This window comes from Tachyglossus aculeatus, chromosome Y4 (genome assembly GCF_015852505.1).
Source record: "Tachyglossus aculeatus isolate mTacAcu1 chromosome Y4, mTacAcu1.pri, whole genome shotgun sequence".
Taxonomy (NCBI): Eukaryota; Metazoa; Chordata; class Mammalia; order Monotremata; family Tachyglossidae; genus Tachyglossus; species Tachyglossus aculeatus.
Window position 1 is genome coordinate 2598071 of NC_052096.1, and position 11559 is coordinate 2609629.

Below are 11559 nucleotides of genomic sequence, written 5' to 3' on the forward strand. Positions count from 1 at the left end.
CAGTCTTCATCCCCATTTTACAGATGAGGGAACTGAGGCCCAGAGACATGAACTGAGTTGCCCAAAGTCACACAGCTGACAATTGGCAGAGCCGGGATTTGAACCCATGAACTCTGACTCCAAAGCCCGGGCTGTTTCCACTAGACCACGCTGCTTCTCCTGCCCACAACGAGCTCACAGTCTCCACCTCCCTCCCACTTGGCCCACACCCTCCCTCTGGACGGGAATGCTTTCCCTCCTCACATTGGCCAAACTACCACACTTCCCCTCTTCAAAGCCTCCTGAAAACTCACTTCCTCCAGGAGGCCTTCCCAGACTGTGCCCCCCTTTTTCATTCATTCATTCAATCGTATTTATTGAGCAATTACTGTGTGCAGAGCACTGTACTAAGCGCTTGGAAAGTGCAATTCAGCAACAGATAGAGACAATCCCTACCTAGCAACGGGCTCGCAGTCTGGAAGGGGGAAACAGACAACAAAACAAAACAAGTAGACATGCGTCAATCTTGGATTCTTGAAAGGGAATTCCTTTTCCCTTGTTCCCTCCACTTCAAGGAACTCGCTTGGGGTTTTCCTCAAGGCAATAAAAAGAGGGAGCTGCCTCGTATAAATTTAATATTAAAAAATGTGCAGTACGATACATTAACGCACAACTCAAGTAAAACAGCCCAAGGCGAAATGGTCCTTGTCTTCAGCTCCTCCTCCCCTCCCCATTGCCCCGACTCCTTCCCTCTGCTCTACCCCTCTCCCCGCTTCACAGTACTTGTGTATATATGTCCGTATTTATTATTCTATTTATTTTATCAATGATGTGTGTAGATCTATGATTCTATTTATTTATATTGATGCCTGTCTACGTGTTTTGTTCTGTTGTCTTTCTGCCCCCTTCTAGATTGTGAGCCCGTTGTCGGGTAGGGATTGTCTCTATTTGTAGCCGAATTGTACTCTCCAAGCGCTTAGTACAATGCTCTGCACACAGTAAACGCTCAATAAATACGATTGAATGGATTAATCGAATGAATAAACCTGCGACGCAGGGCTGACCCCTTGTGGACATAGTCGGCACTGCAACAATCCACTTCCAGGCCCCTCCGCCTTCCTCTCACCTGTGGCGCAGCGCTGACCCCTTGTGGACGCAGGCGGCACTGCAACAATCCACCTCCCGGCCCCCCCGCCTTCCTCTCACCTGTGGCGCAGCGCTGTCCCCTTGTGGACGCAACAGGCACTGCAACAATCCACCTCCAGGTCTCTCGTTCATTCATTAATTCATTCAAGTGTATTTATTGAGCGCTGTGTGCAAAGCACTGTATGAAGTGCTTGGGGGAGTACAATATAACAAGAAATAGACACATTCCTGCTCATAACGAGCTCACAGTCTCCGCCTCCCTTTATTTCGTTAGTATGTTTGGTTTTGTCTCCCCCTTTTAGACTGTGAGCCCACTGTTGGGTAGGGACTGTCTCTATATGTTGCCAATTTGTACTTCCCAAGCGCTTAGTACAGTGAACTGCACACAGTAAGCGCTCAATAAATGCGATTGATGACGACCTGCGGCACAGGGCTGACCCCTTGTGGACGTTCGTCGGAACTGCAACAATCCACCTCCAGGCCCCTCCGCCTCCCTCCCACCTGCGGCGCAGCGCTGACCCCTTGTGGACGAAGCCGGAATTGCAACAATCCACCTCCAGGCCCCTCATGCATTCATTCATTTAATTGTATTTATTGAGCGCTCACTGTACGCAAAGCACTGTACCAAGCGCTTGGGAGAGTACAGTACGACAAGAAATAGACACATTCCTGCCCACAACGAGCTCACAGACTCCGCCTCCCTCGCACCTGTGGTGCAGGCCTGACCCCTTGCGGACGCAACCGGCATTGCAACAATCCACCTCCAGTCCCTTCCTCTTCCCGCCCACCTGTGGCGCAGGGCTGACCCCTTGTGGATGCAGTCGGTATGGCAAAAAGTGGGACAGGAGAAAAGAAGACTCCCCCAATCAATCAATCAATCGTATTTATTGAGCGCCTACTGTGTGCAGAGCACTGTCCTAAGCGCTTGGGAAGTACAAGTTGGCAACAGTGAGAGGCAGCGTGGCTCAGTGGAAAGAGCCCGGGCTCTGGAGTCAGAGGTCATGGGTTCGAATCCCGGCTCCCCCACGTGTCTGCTGTGTGACCTTGGGAAAGTCACTTCACTTCTCAGGGCCTCAGTGACCTCATCTGTAAAATGGGGATGAAGACTGCGAGCCCCACGCGGGACAACCTGATCATCTTGTATCCCACCCAGCGCCTAGAACAGTGCTTGGCACATAGTAAGCGCTTAACAAATGCCATTCATATTATTATTATTATTGTTATATAGAGACAGTCCCTACCCAACAGTGGGCTCACAGTCTAGAAGGGGGAGACAGAGAACAAAACCAATCATATTAACAAAATAAATAGAATAGATATGTACAAGTAAAATAAATAAATAAATAGAGTAATAAATATGTCCAAACACCGTCGAGTGATGCACCGCTGTTTCACCTCCCCCTCCCTTCACTCTGTCTGCATGGGAGGACCCTGCCCCTTGTTTTTTGGTTTCTTTTAATGGTATATATTAAGAACTTACTAAATTCCAGGCATAAGCGCTGGGGTAGATACAAGCTTGTCAGTTTGGACACAGTTCCCTTGTTTGGTGGACCCTGCCCTCTGTCTCGAAAGACCTCGCCCCCTGGCCCGGGGTGGGGGGTGGGGGCTCGGAATGCTCCTTATCTTATAATAATAACAAAACCGTGGTATTTGTTCAGTGCTTACTATGTACCGGGAACTGTACTAAGCCCTGGGGTAGATGCAAAGTAATCGGGTTGGACACAGTCCCCGTCCCATTGCCGCGCTCCCTGCCGGGGGTCGAGGTCAGGGTCATTCATTCAATCGTATTTATTAAGCGCTTACTGAGTGCAGAGCACTGCACTAAGCGCTTGGAAAGTACAATTCGGCAACAGACAGTCCCTACCCAACAACGGTCTCACAGTCTAGAAGGGGGAGACAGACAACAAAACAAAACAAGTAGACAGGTGTCAATACCATCAAAATAGACAAATAGAATCATAGATATATACACATCATTAATAAAATAGGGTAAAAAATATGTACAAATATACAGAAGTAATGTGGGAAGGGGAAGGAGGTAGGGCAGAGGGAGGGGGTGAGGGCTATGGGGAGGGGAGGAGGAGTTTTGTTGTCTGTCTCCCCCTTCTAGACTGTGAGCCCGTGTTGGGTAGGGACCGTCTCTATATGTTGCCTACTTGTACTTCCCAAGCGCTTAGTACAGTGCTCTGCACACAGTAAGCGCTCAATAAATATGGATTGAATGAATGAATGAATGAATGAAAGAAAGAAAGAAAGAAAAGGGGGGCTCAGTGTGGGAAGGCCTCCCGGAGGAGGTGAGCACTCAGTAGGGCTTTGAAGGGAGGAAGAGAGCTAGTTTGGTGAAAGCAGCATGGCTCAGTGGAAAGAGCACGGGCTTTGGAGTCAGAGGTCATGGGTTCAAATCCCAGATCCACAAACTGTCAGCTGTGTGACTTTGGGCAAGTCACTTTGCTTCTCTGTGCCTCAGTTACCTCATCTGTAAAATAGGGATTAAGACTGTGAGCCCCCGTGGGACAACCTGATCACCTTGTAACCTTCCCAGTGCTTAGAACAGTGCTTAGCACATAGTAAGCGCTTAATAAATGCCATTATTATTATTATTATTATTATTATTAGTATTATGTGCGGAGGGAGGGAATTCCAGGCCAGGGGAAGGACATGGGCCAGGCGGAACAGGCAAGAAGGAGGCCCAGTGAGGAGGATAGCGGTGGCGGAGGAGCAGAGGGTGCGGGCTGGGCTGGAGAAAGAGAGAAGGGAGAAGCGTGGCTCAGTGAAAAAAGCCCGGGCTTTGGAGTCAGAGGTCATGGGTTCAAATCCCGGCTCCTCCAACTGTCAGCTGTGTGACTTTGGGCAAGTCACTTCACTTCTCTGGGCCTCAGTTCCCTCATCTGTCAAATGGGGATGAAGACTGTGAGCCCCCCGTGGGACAACCTCATCACCTTGTAACCTCCCCAGAGCTTAAAACAGTGCTTGGCACATAGTAAGCGCTTAATAAATGCCATTATTATTATTATTATTATTATTATTATTATGTGTGGAGGGAGGGCATTCCAGGACAGGGGGAAGACGTGGGCCTGGGGTCGAAAGCGGGACAGGCAAGGATGGGGCCCAGTGAGGAGGTTAGTGGCGGCGGAGGAGAGGAGGGTGCGGGCTGGGCTGGAGTGAGCCCGTTGTTGGGTAGGGACTGTCTCTGTATGTTGCCAAATTGTACTTTCAAAGCGCTTAGTACAGTGCTCTGCACACAGAAAGCGCTCAATAAATACGATTGAATGAATGAATGAATGGAGAAGGACAGAAGGGAGGGGAGGTCGGAGGGGGCGAGGGGATGGTTGGCTGTGGGGGGGGAGGGAGCGCAGGTAATAATAATAATAATGACGGCATTTATTAAGCGCTTACTATGTGCAAAGCACTGTTCTAAGCGCTGGGGAGGTTACAAGGTGATCAGGTTGTCCCACGGGGGGCTCACAGTCTTAGTCCCCATTTTCCAGATGAGGGAACTGAGGCCCAGAGAGGTTAAATGACTTGCCCAAAGTCACCCAGCTGACAATTGGAGGAGTGGGGATTCGAACCCATGACCTCTGACTCCAAAGCCCGGGCTCTTTCCACTGGGCCACGCTGCTTCTCTGAGGCAGGTGAGGAGAGAGGGAAGGGGCGTGGCCTCCCTCGCCCCGCCCCTCCGGCTCACCTGGGCGAGCGGAGCCAATAGGAAGGGGAGGGTGGAAGGGGGCGTGGCTTGTGCGGGCGGAGCCAATAGGAGGGGGAGGTGGGGAGGGGCGTGACTTGTGAGGGCGGAGCCAATAGGAGGGGGAGGTGGGGAGGGGCGTGACTTGTGAGGGCGGAGCCAATAGGAGGGGGAGGAGGGAAGGGGCGCGGCCTCCCTTCGCGCCCCGCCCCCTCCGGCTCACCTGGGCGAGAGGAGCCAATAGGAAGGGGAGGATGGAAGGGGGCGTGGCTTGTGCGGGCGGAGTCAATAGGGGGAGGAGGGAAGGGGCGTGGCTTGTGAGAATGGGCGGGGCCAATAGGAGGGGGGAGGGAAGGGGCGTGGTTTGCGTGGGCGGAGTCGATGGGAGGGGAGGAAGGACGGGGCGTGGCTTGTGCGGGCGGAGCCAATAGGAGGGGAGGAGGGGGAAGGGGCGTGGCTTATGCGGGCGAAGCCAATAGGAGGGGGAGGCGGGAAGGGAGAGTGGCTTGTTCTGGCGGGCGGGGGGAGCGCAGCCAATCGGGTTCGTCGGCGCTCCCTCCGGCCCCGCCCCCTGCCTCCCTGCCTCCCTCCCACCCGCCCGCCTCCTCCCTCCGCCCTCCGCCCTGCACCTTTGGCGGCCGCGGCATGGCGAGGGCCGCCCGTCCACCCGCCCGCCTCCCCGCCTGTACCGCGCCGCCCCCGGGGCGGGCCGTAGGCGGGCCGTAATTGGGCTCGGGGGTCCCGGGGGTCCCGGGGGTCCCGGGATGTCGCTGGCGGCGGAGCCCCCCGATGGGGGCTGGGGGTGGGCGGTGGTCCTGGCCGCCTTCGTGCAGTCCGCCCTGGTGTTCGGCGTCCTGCGCTCCTTCGGCGTCTTCTTCGTGGAGTTCGTGGCGGCCTTCGAGGAGCCCGTGGCCCGGGTCTCCTGGATCGCCTCCATCGGCATCGCCGTGCAGCAGTTCGGCAGTGAGCGGCGGGGGCGGGGCTCGGGGGACCGTCCATTCATTCAGTCATTCAGTCATTCAACCGTATTTATTGAGCGCTTCCAGTGTGCAGAGCACTGGGCTAAGCGCTTGATGACCCGGGCCCCGCGACACTGACCGCGTGTCCCTCCCCCCAGGCCCGGTGGGCAGCGCGTTCAGCACACAGTTCGGCGCCCGGCCCGTGGTGATGGCCGGGGGCGTCCTGGCCGGCCTGGGGATGCTGCTCGCCTCCTTCGCCACCAGCCTCACCCACCTCTACCTCTCCATCGGCCTCTTCTCGGGTGAGTCTTCCGCTCCTCCTCCCCCCTACTTCCTCCTCATCACACTAAAGGCACGGTCGGTCGAGATCATCCATTCACCCAGTCGTATTTACTGAGCGCTTACCGTGTGCAGAGCACTGGACTAAGCGCTGGGGAAGTGCAAAGCGGCAACGGAAGATCAGTCAGCCAGGGGTGTGTATTGAACACTTGCCCTGTGCAGAGCCCTGTGCTAAGCCCTGGGGGGAGGGACTGTAATAGAGTGGAGCCGGTGGAGACTAGCTCCGGCCTCGAGGAGTGGACAGTTTAGCGGATGGCTGGGGCCCTGAACGGGAGGGTGGCGGCAGGGAAGAGAAGTGAACGGTGGGAAACTGAGGGTCAGGGGCGGGGGCTGAGTGGGGGAGGGGAGGGCCAAAGGATGGGGGACCCCACTCTCTGTCCAATTCTATCCCTTTCTCCTTCTTCTCTCTTTCCCCTTCTTCTATCTCTTTGTTTGTCCACTCCGTATCTCTTTGTGCCTCCTCTCTTTCTCTCCCCTTTCTCCTTCCTGCTTTCCTCTCCCCCCTCTTCTTTCTCCCCCCTTTCCCTCTCTTTCTCTCCCTTCTCTCTCTCTTTCTCCCCCTTTCCCTCTCTCTCTTTCTACCCCCTTCTCCATCTCCCCTTTTCTGTCTATCCCCCCTTTCTCCCTCTGTCCCCACTTTCCCCCTTCCTTTCTCTTCTTTCTTCCCTCTTCCATCTGTCCTTCCCTCTTCCTGTCTCTCCTTCTCTCACTCTCTCCCTCCTTTCTTTCTTTCTCTCCCCCTCCCCCTCCCTCTCTTTCTGTCCCCCTTCCTTTCTGTTCTTTCTTCCCTCTTCCATCTCACCTCCCCTCTTTCTCTCTCTCCCCCTTCTCTCATTCTCTCCCTCCTTTCTTTCTTTCTCTCCCCTTCCCCCTTCCTCTCTTTCTCTTCCCCCTTCTCTTTCTCTCCCCCTCTGTCTCTCTCCCCCTCTCCTCTCTCTCTCCCCTTTCTCTCCCTCCTTTCTCTCTCCCCCCCTCCTCTCTCTCTCCCCTCTCTCCCTCCTTTCTCTCTCCCCCCACTTCTCTCTTTCCTCCTTTTTCTCTCTTCCCTCTCTCTCTCTCTCTCATTCCCCCTTTCTCTCCCTCACCCTCCTCTCTCTCTCTCTATCTCTCTCTCTCTCTCTCTCCGTCCCTCCAGGCTGGGGCTGGGCCCTGATCTTCACCCCGTCGGTGGCCTGCGTGTCCCGATACTTCCGCCGCCGGCGGTCCCTGGCGACAGGGCTGGCCCTGACGGGCGTGGGCCTCTCGTCTTTCGCCTTCTCCCCGCTGTTTCAGTGGCTGGTGGAGCACTATGCCTGGCGCGGGGCCCTGCTGATCCTGTCGGCCCTGTCCTTCCACGTGGTGGCCTGCGGGGCTTTGCTGCGGCCGCTGCGGCTGCCCGAGGACGACGAGGCCCAAACCGGCCCGCTGGCCCAGCTGACCGCCCTGCTCCGCCACGGGCCCTTCCTCCGCTACGCGGCCGCGCTCACCCTCGTCAACGCCGGCTACTTCATCCCTTACGTCCACCTGGTGGCCCACGCGCAGGACGTGGGCTGGGAGCCCTACCGGGCCGCCCTGCTGGTGTCGGCGGCTGCCGGGACCGACCTGCTGGGCCGGGTGGTGTCCGGCTACCTGGGCGACCTGGCCCGCTGCCGGCCCTCCCGCCTGCTGGCGCTCTGGACCGCGCTGACCGGCCTCTCCCTGGCCCTGCTGCCCCTGCCCCGCACGGATCGGGGGGCCCCGCTGGTGATCCTGGCCGGGGCCTACGGCTTCTTCTCGGGGGCCCTGACCCCCGTGGCCTTCTCGGCGCTGCCCGAGCTGGTCGGGGTCGGGCGGGCCTTCAGTTCGCTGGGGCTGTTGCAGATGATGGAGAGCGTCGGGGGGCTGCTGGGGGCCCCGCTCTCTGGTGAGGAGGGTGGACGGGACGTCCCGGGGGGTGGGGGGCAGGGGGACCTGGCTACCATCCCCTGCACCCGTGGGCCAGGCCGACCAACCAGGGCGGGGGTGAACCAAACCATCGGTCGATGGTATTTATTGAGCGCTTTGTGCGTGCGGAGCACTGTACTAGGCACTTGGGAGAGTCCGCTAATACAGATTTGGTAGACACGATCCCTGTCTTCGAGCCCCCAGTCAACCAGTGGTATTTATTGAGTGCTTACTACGTGCTGATTGCTTAATGCTTGGGAGAGTCCAATTCCACAGACTATGGATCGCTGCCCTCATGGAGCCAACAATCCATCGGTGGTATTTACTGAGCGTTTACTGTGAGCTGAATGCTAGGGGGAGTCCAATACGGCAGAGTAGTTAACAATCCCTGTCCTCAAGGAGTGTACAATCAATCAGCTGTAGTTATTGAGCACTTAGTGTCATCATCACCGTCATTAGTGGTGTGTATTGAGCGTTTACTATGTGCAGAGCACTGTAGCAGGCATTTGGGAGAGGGTTATACAAGTATTGGTAATAATAATAATAACTTTTACTATGATACTGTATCATGCTGATACTGTTAAGCGCTTACTATGTGCCAGGCACTGTGCCAAGCTCTGGGGAGGATACAAGCCTATCAGGTTGGAAACAGTCCCTGTCCCAAATGGGTCTCACAGTCTCCCCATTTTACAGATGAGGTAACTGAGGCCCAGAGCAGTCAAGTGACTTGTCCAGGGTCACACGGCAGACAAGTAGTAGACATGATTCCTGCCCTCAAAGAGCTTATAATCAATCAGTGGTGTTGCCTGAGCTCTTTCTCAGTGCAGACCACTGTACTGAGCACTTGAGAGGGTCCAATAGAAGAGTTAAAGACAAGGTCTGCTGTCGAGGACCTTACGCCCTAACGGGACTTCCCATCTAGTTAGCAAAGCAGGGGTTCCTTGGCACTGCCAGGCCACCCCTGCCTTTATTTCTTCTCCCGGGCACCTTCCTCCATTCCATTCTATAATAATATGAGTAAGCACTTACTCTGTGCCAAGGACTGTGCTACACGCTGGGAGACAGGCAAAGCGATCACATTCTCTGCCCCACATGGAGCTCGCAATCAAGACTGTCAGCTCATTGTGGGCAGGGAATGTCCATTTATTGTTTATTCCCCCAAGCGTTTAGTACAGTGCTCTGCACACAGTAAGCCCTCAATACGATTGAGTGAGTGAATGAACAGTCTAAGGTAGAGGGAGAACAGGTATTGAATCCCCATTTTACAGACGTGGGGAATGAGGCCCAGAGAAATAAGATAGGGGCCATGCCGGAGGTCACGCAGCGTGCAAGCGGCAGAGTCGGGATTGGAACCCAGGTCCTCGGATTCACGAGGCTGTGCCGCTTCTGCATCTTCCATCCCCGGAGAGGTGCTGATGAAGTTTGGGGCTGCCACCGGCTCGGGGTCACTCTCCCCGGGCGTGGACTGGCCGGCTTCAGCCCCCTGCCCAACCTCCAGTGCCCTCACCTCTCCACGAAGGGCCGGGCTGGGCCAGACGTATATAGTGGGTGTGCAGAATCGCCAGTCTCCACCTGCTCCCCTGGCCAGCTGGCTTGCCCCAGGGGATCAGAGTTCACCTGGAAGGGGGGAGCAGAGCAGGGACATTGGGTCTGGCAATCATTGACTGGGGTGGGAAAGGGAGACAGGGAATGGGAGCTGATGTCTCGGTGTCCGAGGAGACTCTGGGATTTCCTGCTACCTGCCCAGGGCGGCAGTGCCCGCTCCTCCTCGCACGAATTGATAGAGAGCATGGGCTCGGGAGTCAAGAAGGGCCTGAGTTCTAATCCCGACCCTGCCACTTGCCTGCTGTGTGACCTGGGGCAGGTCACTTCACTTCTCTGGTCCTCAGTTATTTCATCTGGAAAATGGGAATTAAGATAGGGAGCCCCATGTGGGGCGGGGAAAGTATCCAACCCTATTGGCTTGTATCTACCCCAGCTCTTAGTACAGTGTCGGGCATGTAGTAAGTGCATAAAAGTACTACTTTTTTCTTTTAAAAAGTGGGGAGTTTGGGATGGTGCTGTGGGAGCTTGGCTCTCGGCAGGAGATTGGCAGGGGAGGGCTTCATTCATTGTATCTGAGCGCTTACTGGCATTTATTAAGCCAGTAATTAATAATGGCATTTATTAAGCACTTACTATGTGCAAAGCACTGTTCTAAGTGCTGTACTGTATGAAGAACACTGTTCATTCATTTATTCAGTTCATTCAATCGTATTTATTGAGACCTTACTGTGTGCAGAGTACTGTACTAAGTGCTTGGAAAGTACAGTTCAGCAACAGAGACAATCCTTACCCAACAACGGGCTCACAGTCTAGAAGGGGGGAGACAGACAACAAAACAAAACAAAGCAAGTAAACAGGCATCAATAGCATCAATATAAATAAATAGTTATAGATATATACACATCATTAATAAAATAAATACAATAATAAATATGTACATGTATACACAAAGTGCTGTGGAGAGAGTCGAGGCGATGGGGAAGGGAGGAGAAGCAGAGGAAAAGTGGGGCTTAGTCTGTTCTAAGGTCTTAGGAAAGTACAGTACAATAACAGACACGTTCCCTGCCCACAGTGAGCTTGCAGTCTAAATGGAAGACAGACATTAATATAAATAAATTACAGATAGGAACGCAAGTGCTGTGGGGCTGGGAGGGGCCATGAATAAAGGAAGCGAGTCAGGGCAACGCAAAAGGGAGTGGGAGAAGAGGAAAGGAGGGCTGAGTCAGGGAAGGCCTCTTGGCAGCTGTGCCCGCTGGGGCTGGCGTGACCCCCGTGGGCTGGCATTGGTCCCAAGGTGGCTCTGGGGCCTGGGCCTGTGTGGCACATGGGGCCTGCTGCCACCTGGTTGAATGTTCTGTCACCGATGGCCCCACCTCTGTCTCTGTCTCCTGGTTCTAGGCTTTCTCCGTGACCAGACAGGAAACTTCACAGCTTCGTTCATGGTGGCCGGAGGCTTCCTCCTTGCCGGCAGCGCCATCCTCCTCACCCTGCCTGACTTCTTCTCCTGCTCGGCTCCCCGGGATGCCCCCACCGTGAACGGGGACCCCACGGTGGCCACCACGGACGGCGCTCAGGCCTCTCTGCCATTGGGCTGCTCTGGGGAGGAGGGGCGGCCCAGGGGAGAGCAGGGCGAGGGTTCGGACACCTGGCTTTATCCCCAGGGTCTGAGTTGGGTGTCTCCCCCGCTCGACCTTCCCCGATCCTGAGACTACTTCTGGGGTGCCTGCCCTCAGTGGGGAGGGGCTGAAGTGGACAGGCTCCAAGCACGATGGTGCCAGTGGGCAAGGGAGGCCCCCCGGAACCCCAGCTTGTGTCCCTTCTCTTCACTGCCCTGACTTCCCTCATGCCCACGATCCATGCCTTAAGTGAACGGGTGCATCTGCCCTGTTCTGTTCTCTGCTGCAGGCTGGTACAGGGCAGGAAACAGAGGTCACAGGGTACAGGCCTTTGGATTCCGCCCAGGTGAGGTGGGATCTGAGGCCTCCCCAGGCGCCAGCGTGGACTGAG

The 11559-nt window shown here is 55.5% G+C and overlaps 1 protein-coding gene across 1 annotated transcript; it reads left to right on the forward strand.

Moving 5' to 3' along the window:
* The first annotated feature begins 5571 nt into the window (after window positions 1-5571).
* On the forward strand, window positions 5572-11559 carry LOC119947155 (monocarboxylate transporter 13-like). Its single transcript, XM_038768717.1, has 4 exons — window positions 5572-5770; window positions 5925-6068; window positions 7241-7987; window positions 10951-11559. Exons 1-4 carry the CDS (start codon window positions 5572-5574, stop codon window positions 11256-11258), a joined length of 1398 nt encoding a protein of 465 aa, XP_038624645.1. The 3' UTR covers window positions 11259-11559.

Excerpts from the sequence above, each read along its gene's own strand:
- LOC119947155 (XM_038768717.1), top strand. The coding sequence starts at position 5,572 with ATGTCGCTGGCGGCGGAGCCCCCCGATGGGGGCTGGGGGTGGGCGGTG. Across the intron at positions 5,771-5,924 it reads CGCCGTGCAGCAGTTCGGCA|GCCCGGTGGGCAGCGCGTTC; the intron begins GTGAGCGGCGGG and ends CCCTCCCCCCAG. Across the intron at positions 7,988-10,950 it reads GCTGGGGGCCCCGCTCTCTG|GCTTTCTCCGTGACCAGACA; the intron begins GTGAGGAGGGTG and ends TCCTGGTTCTAG.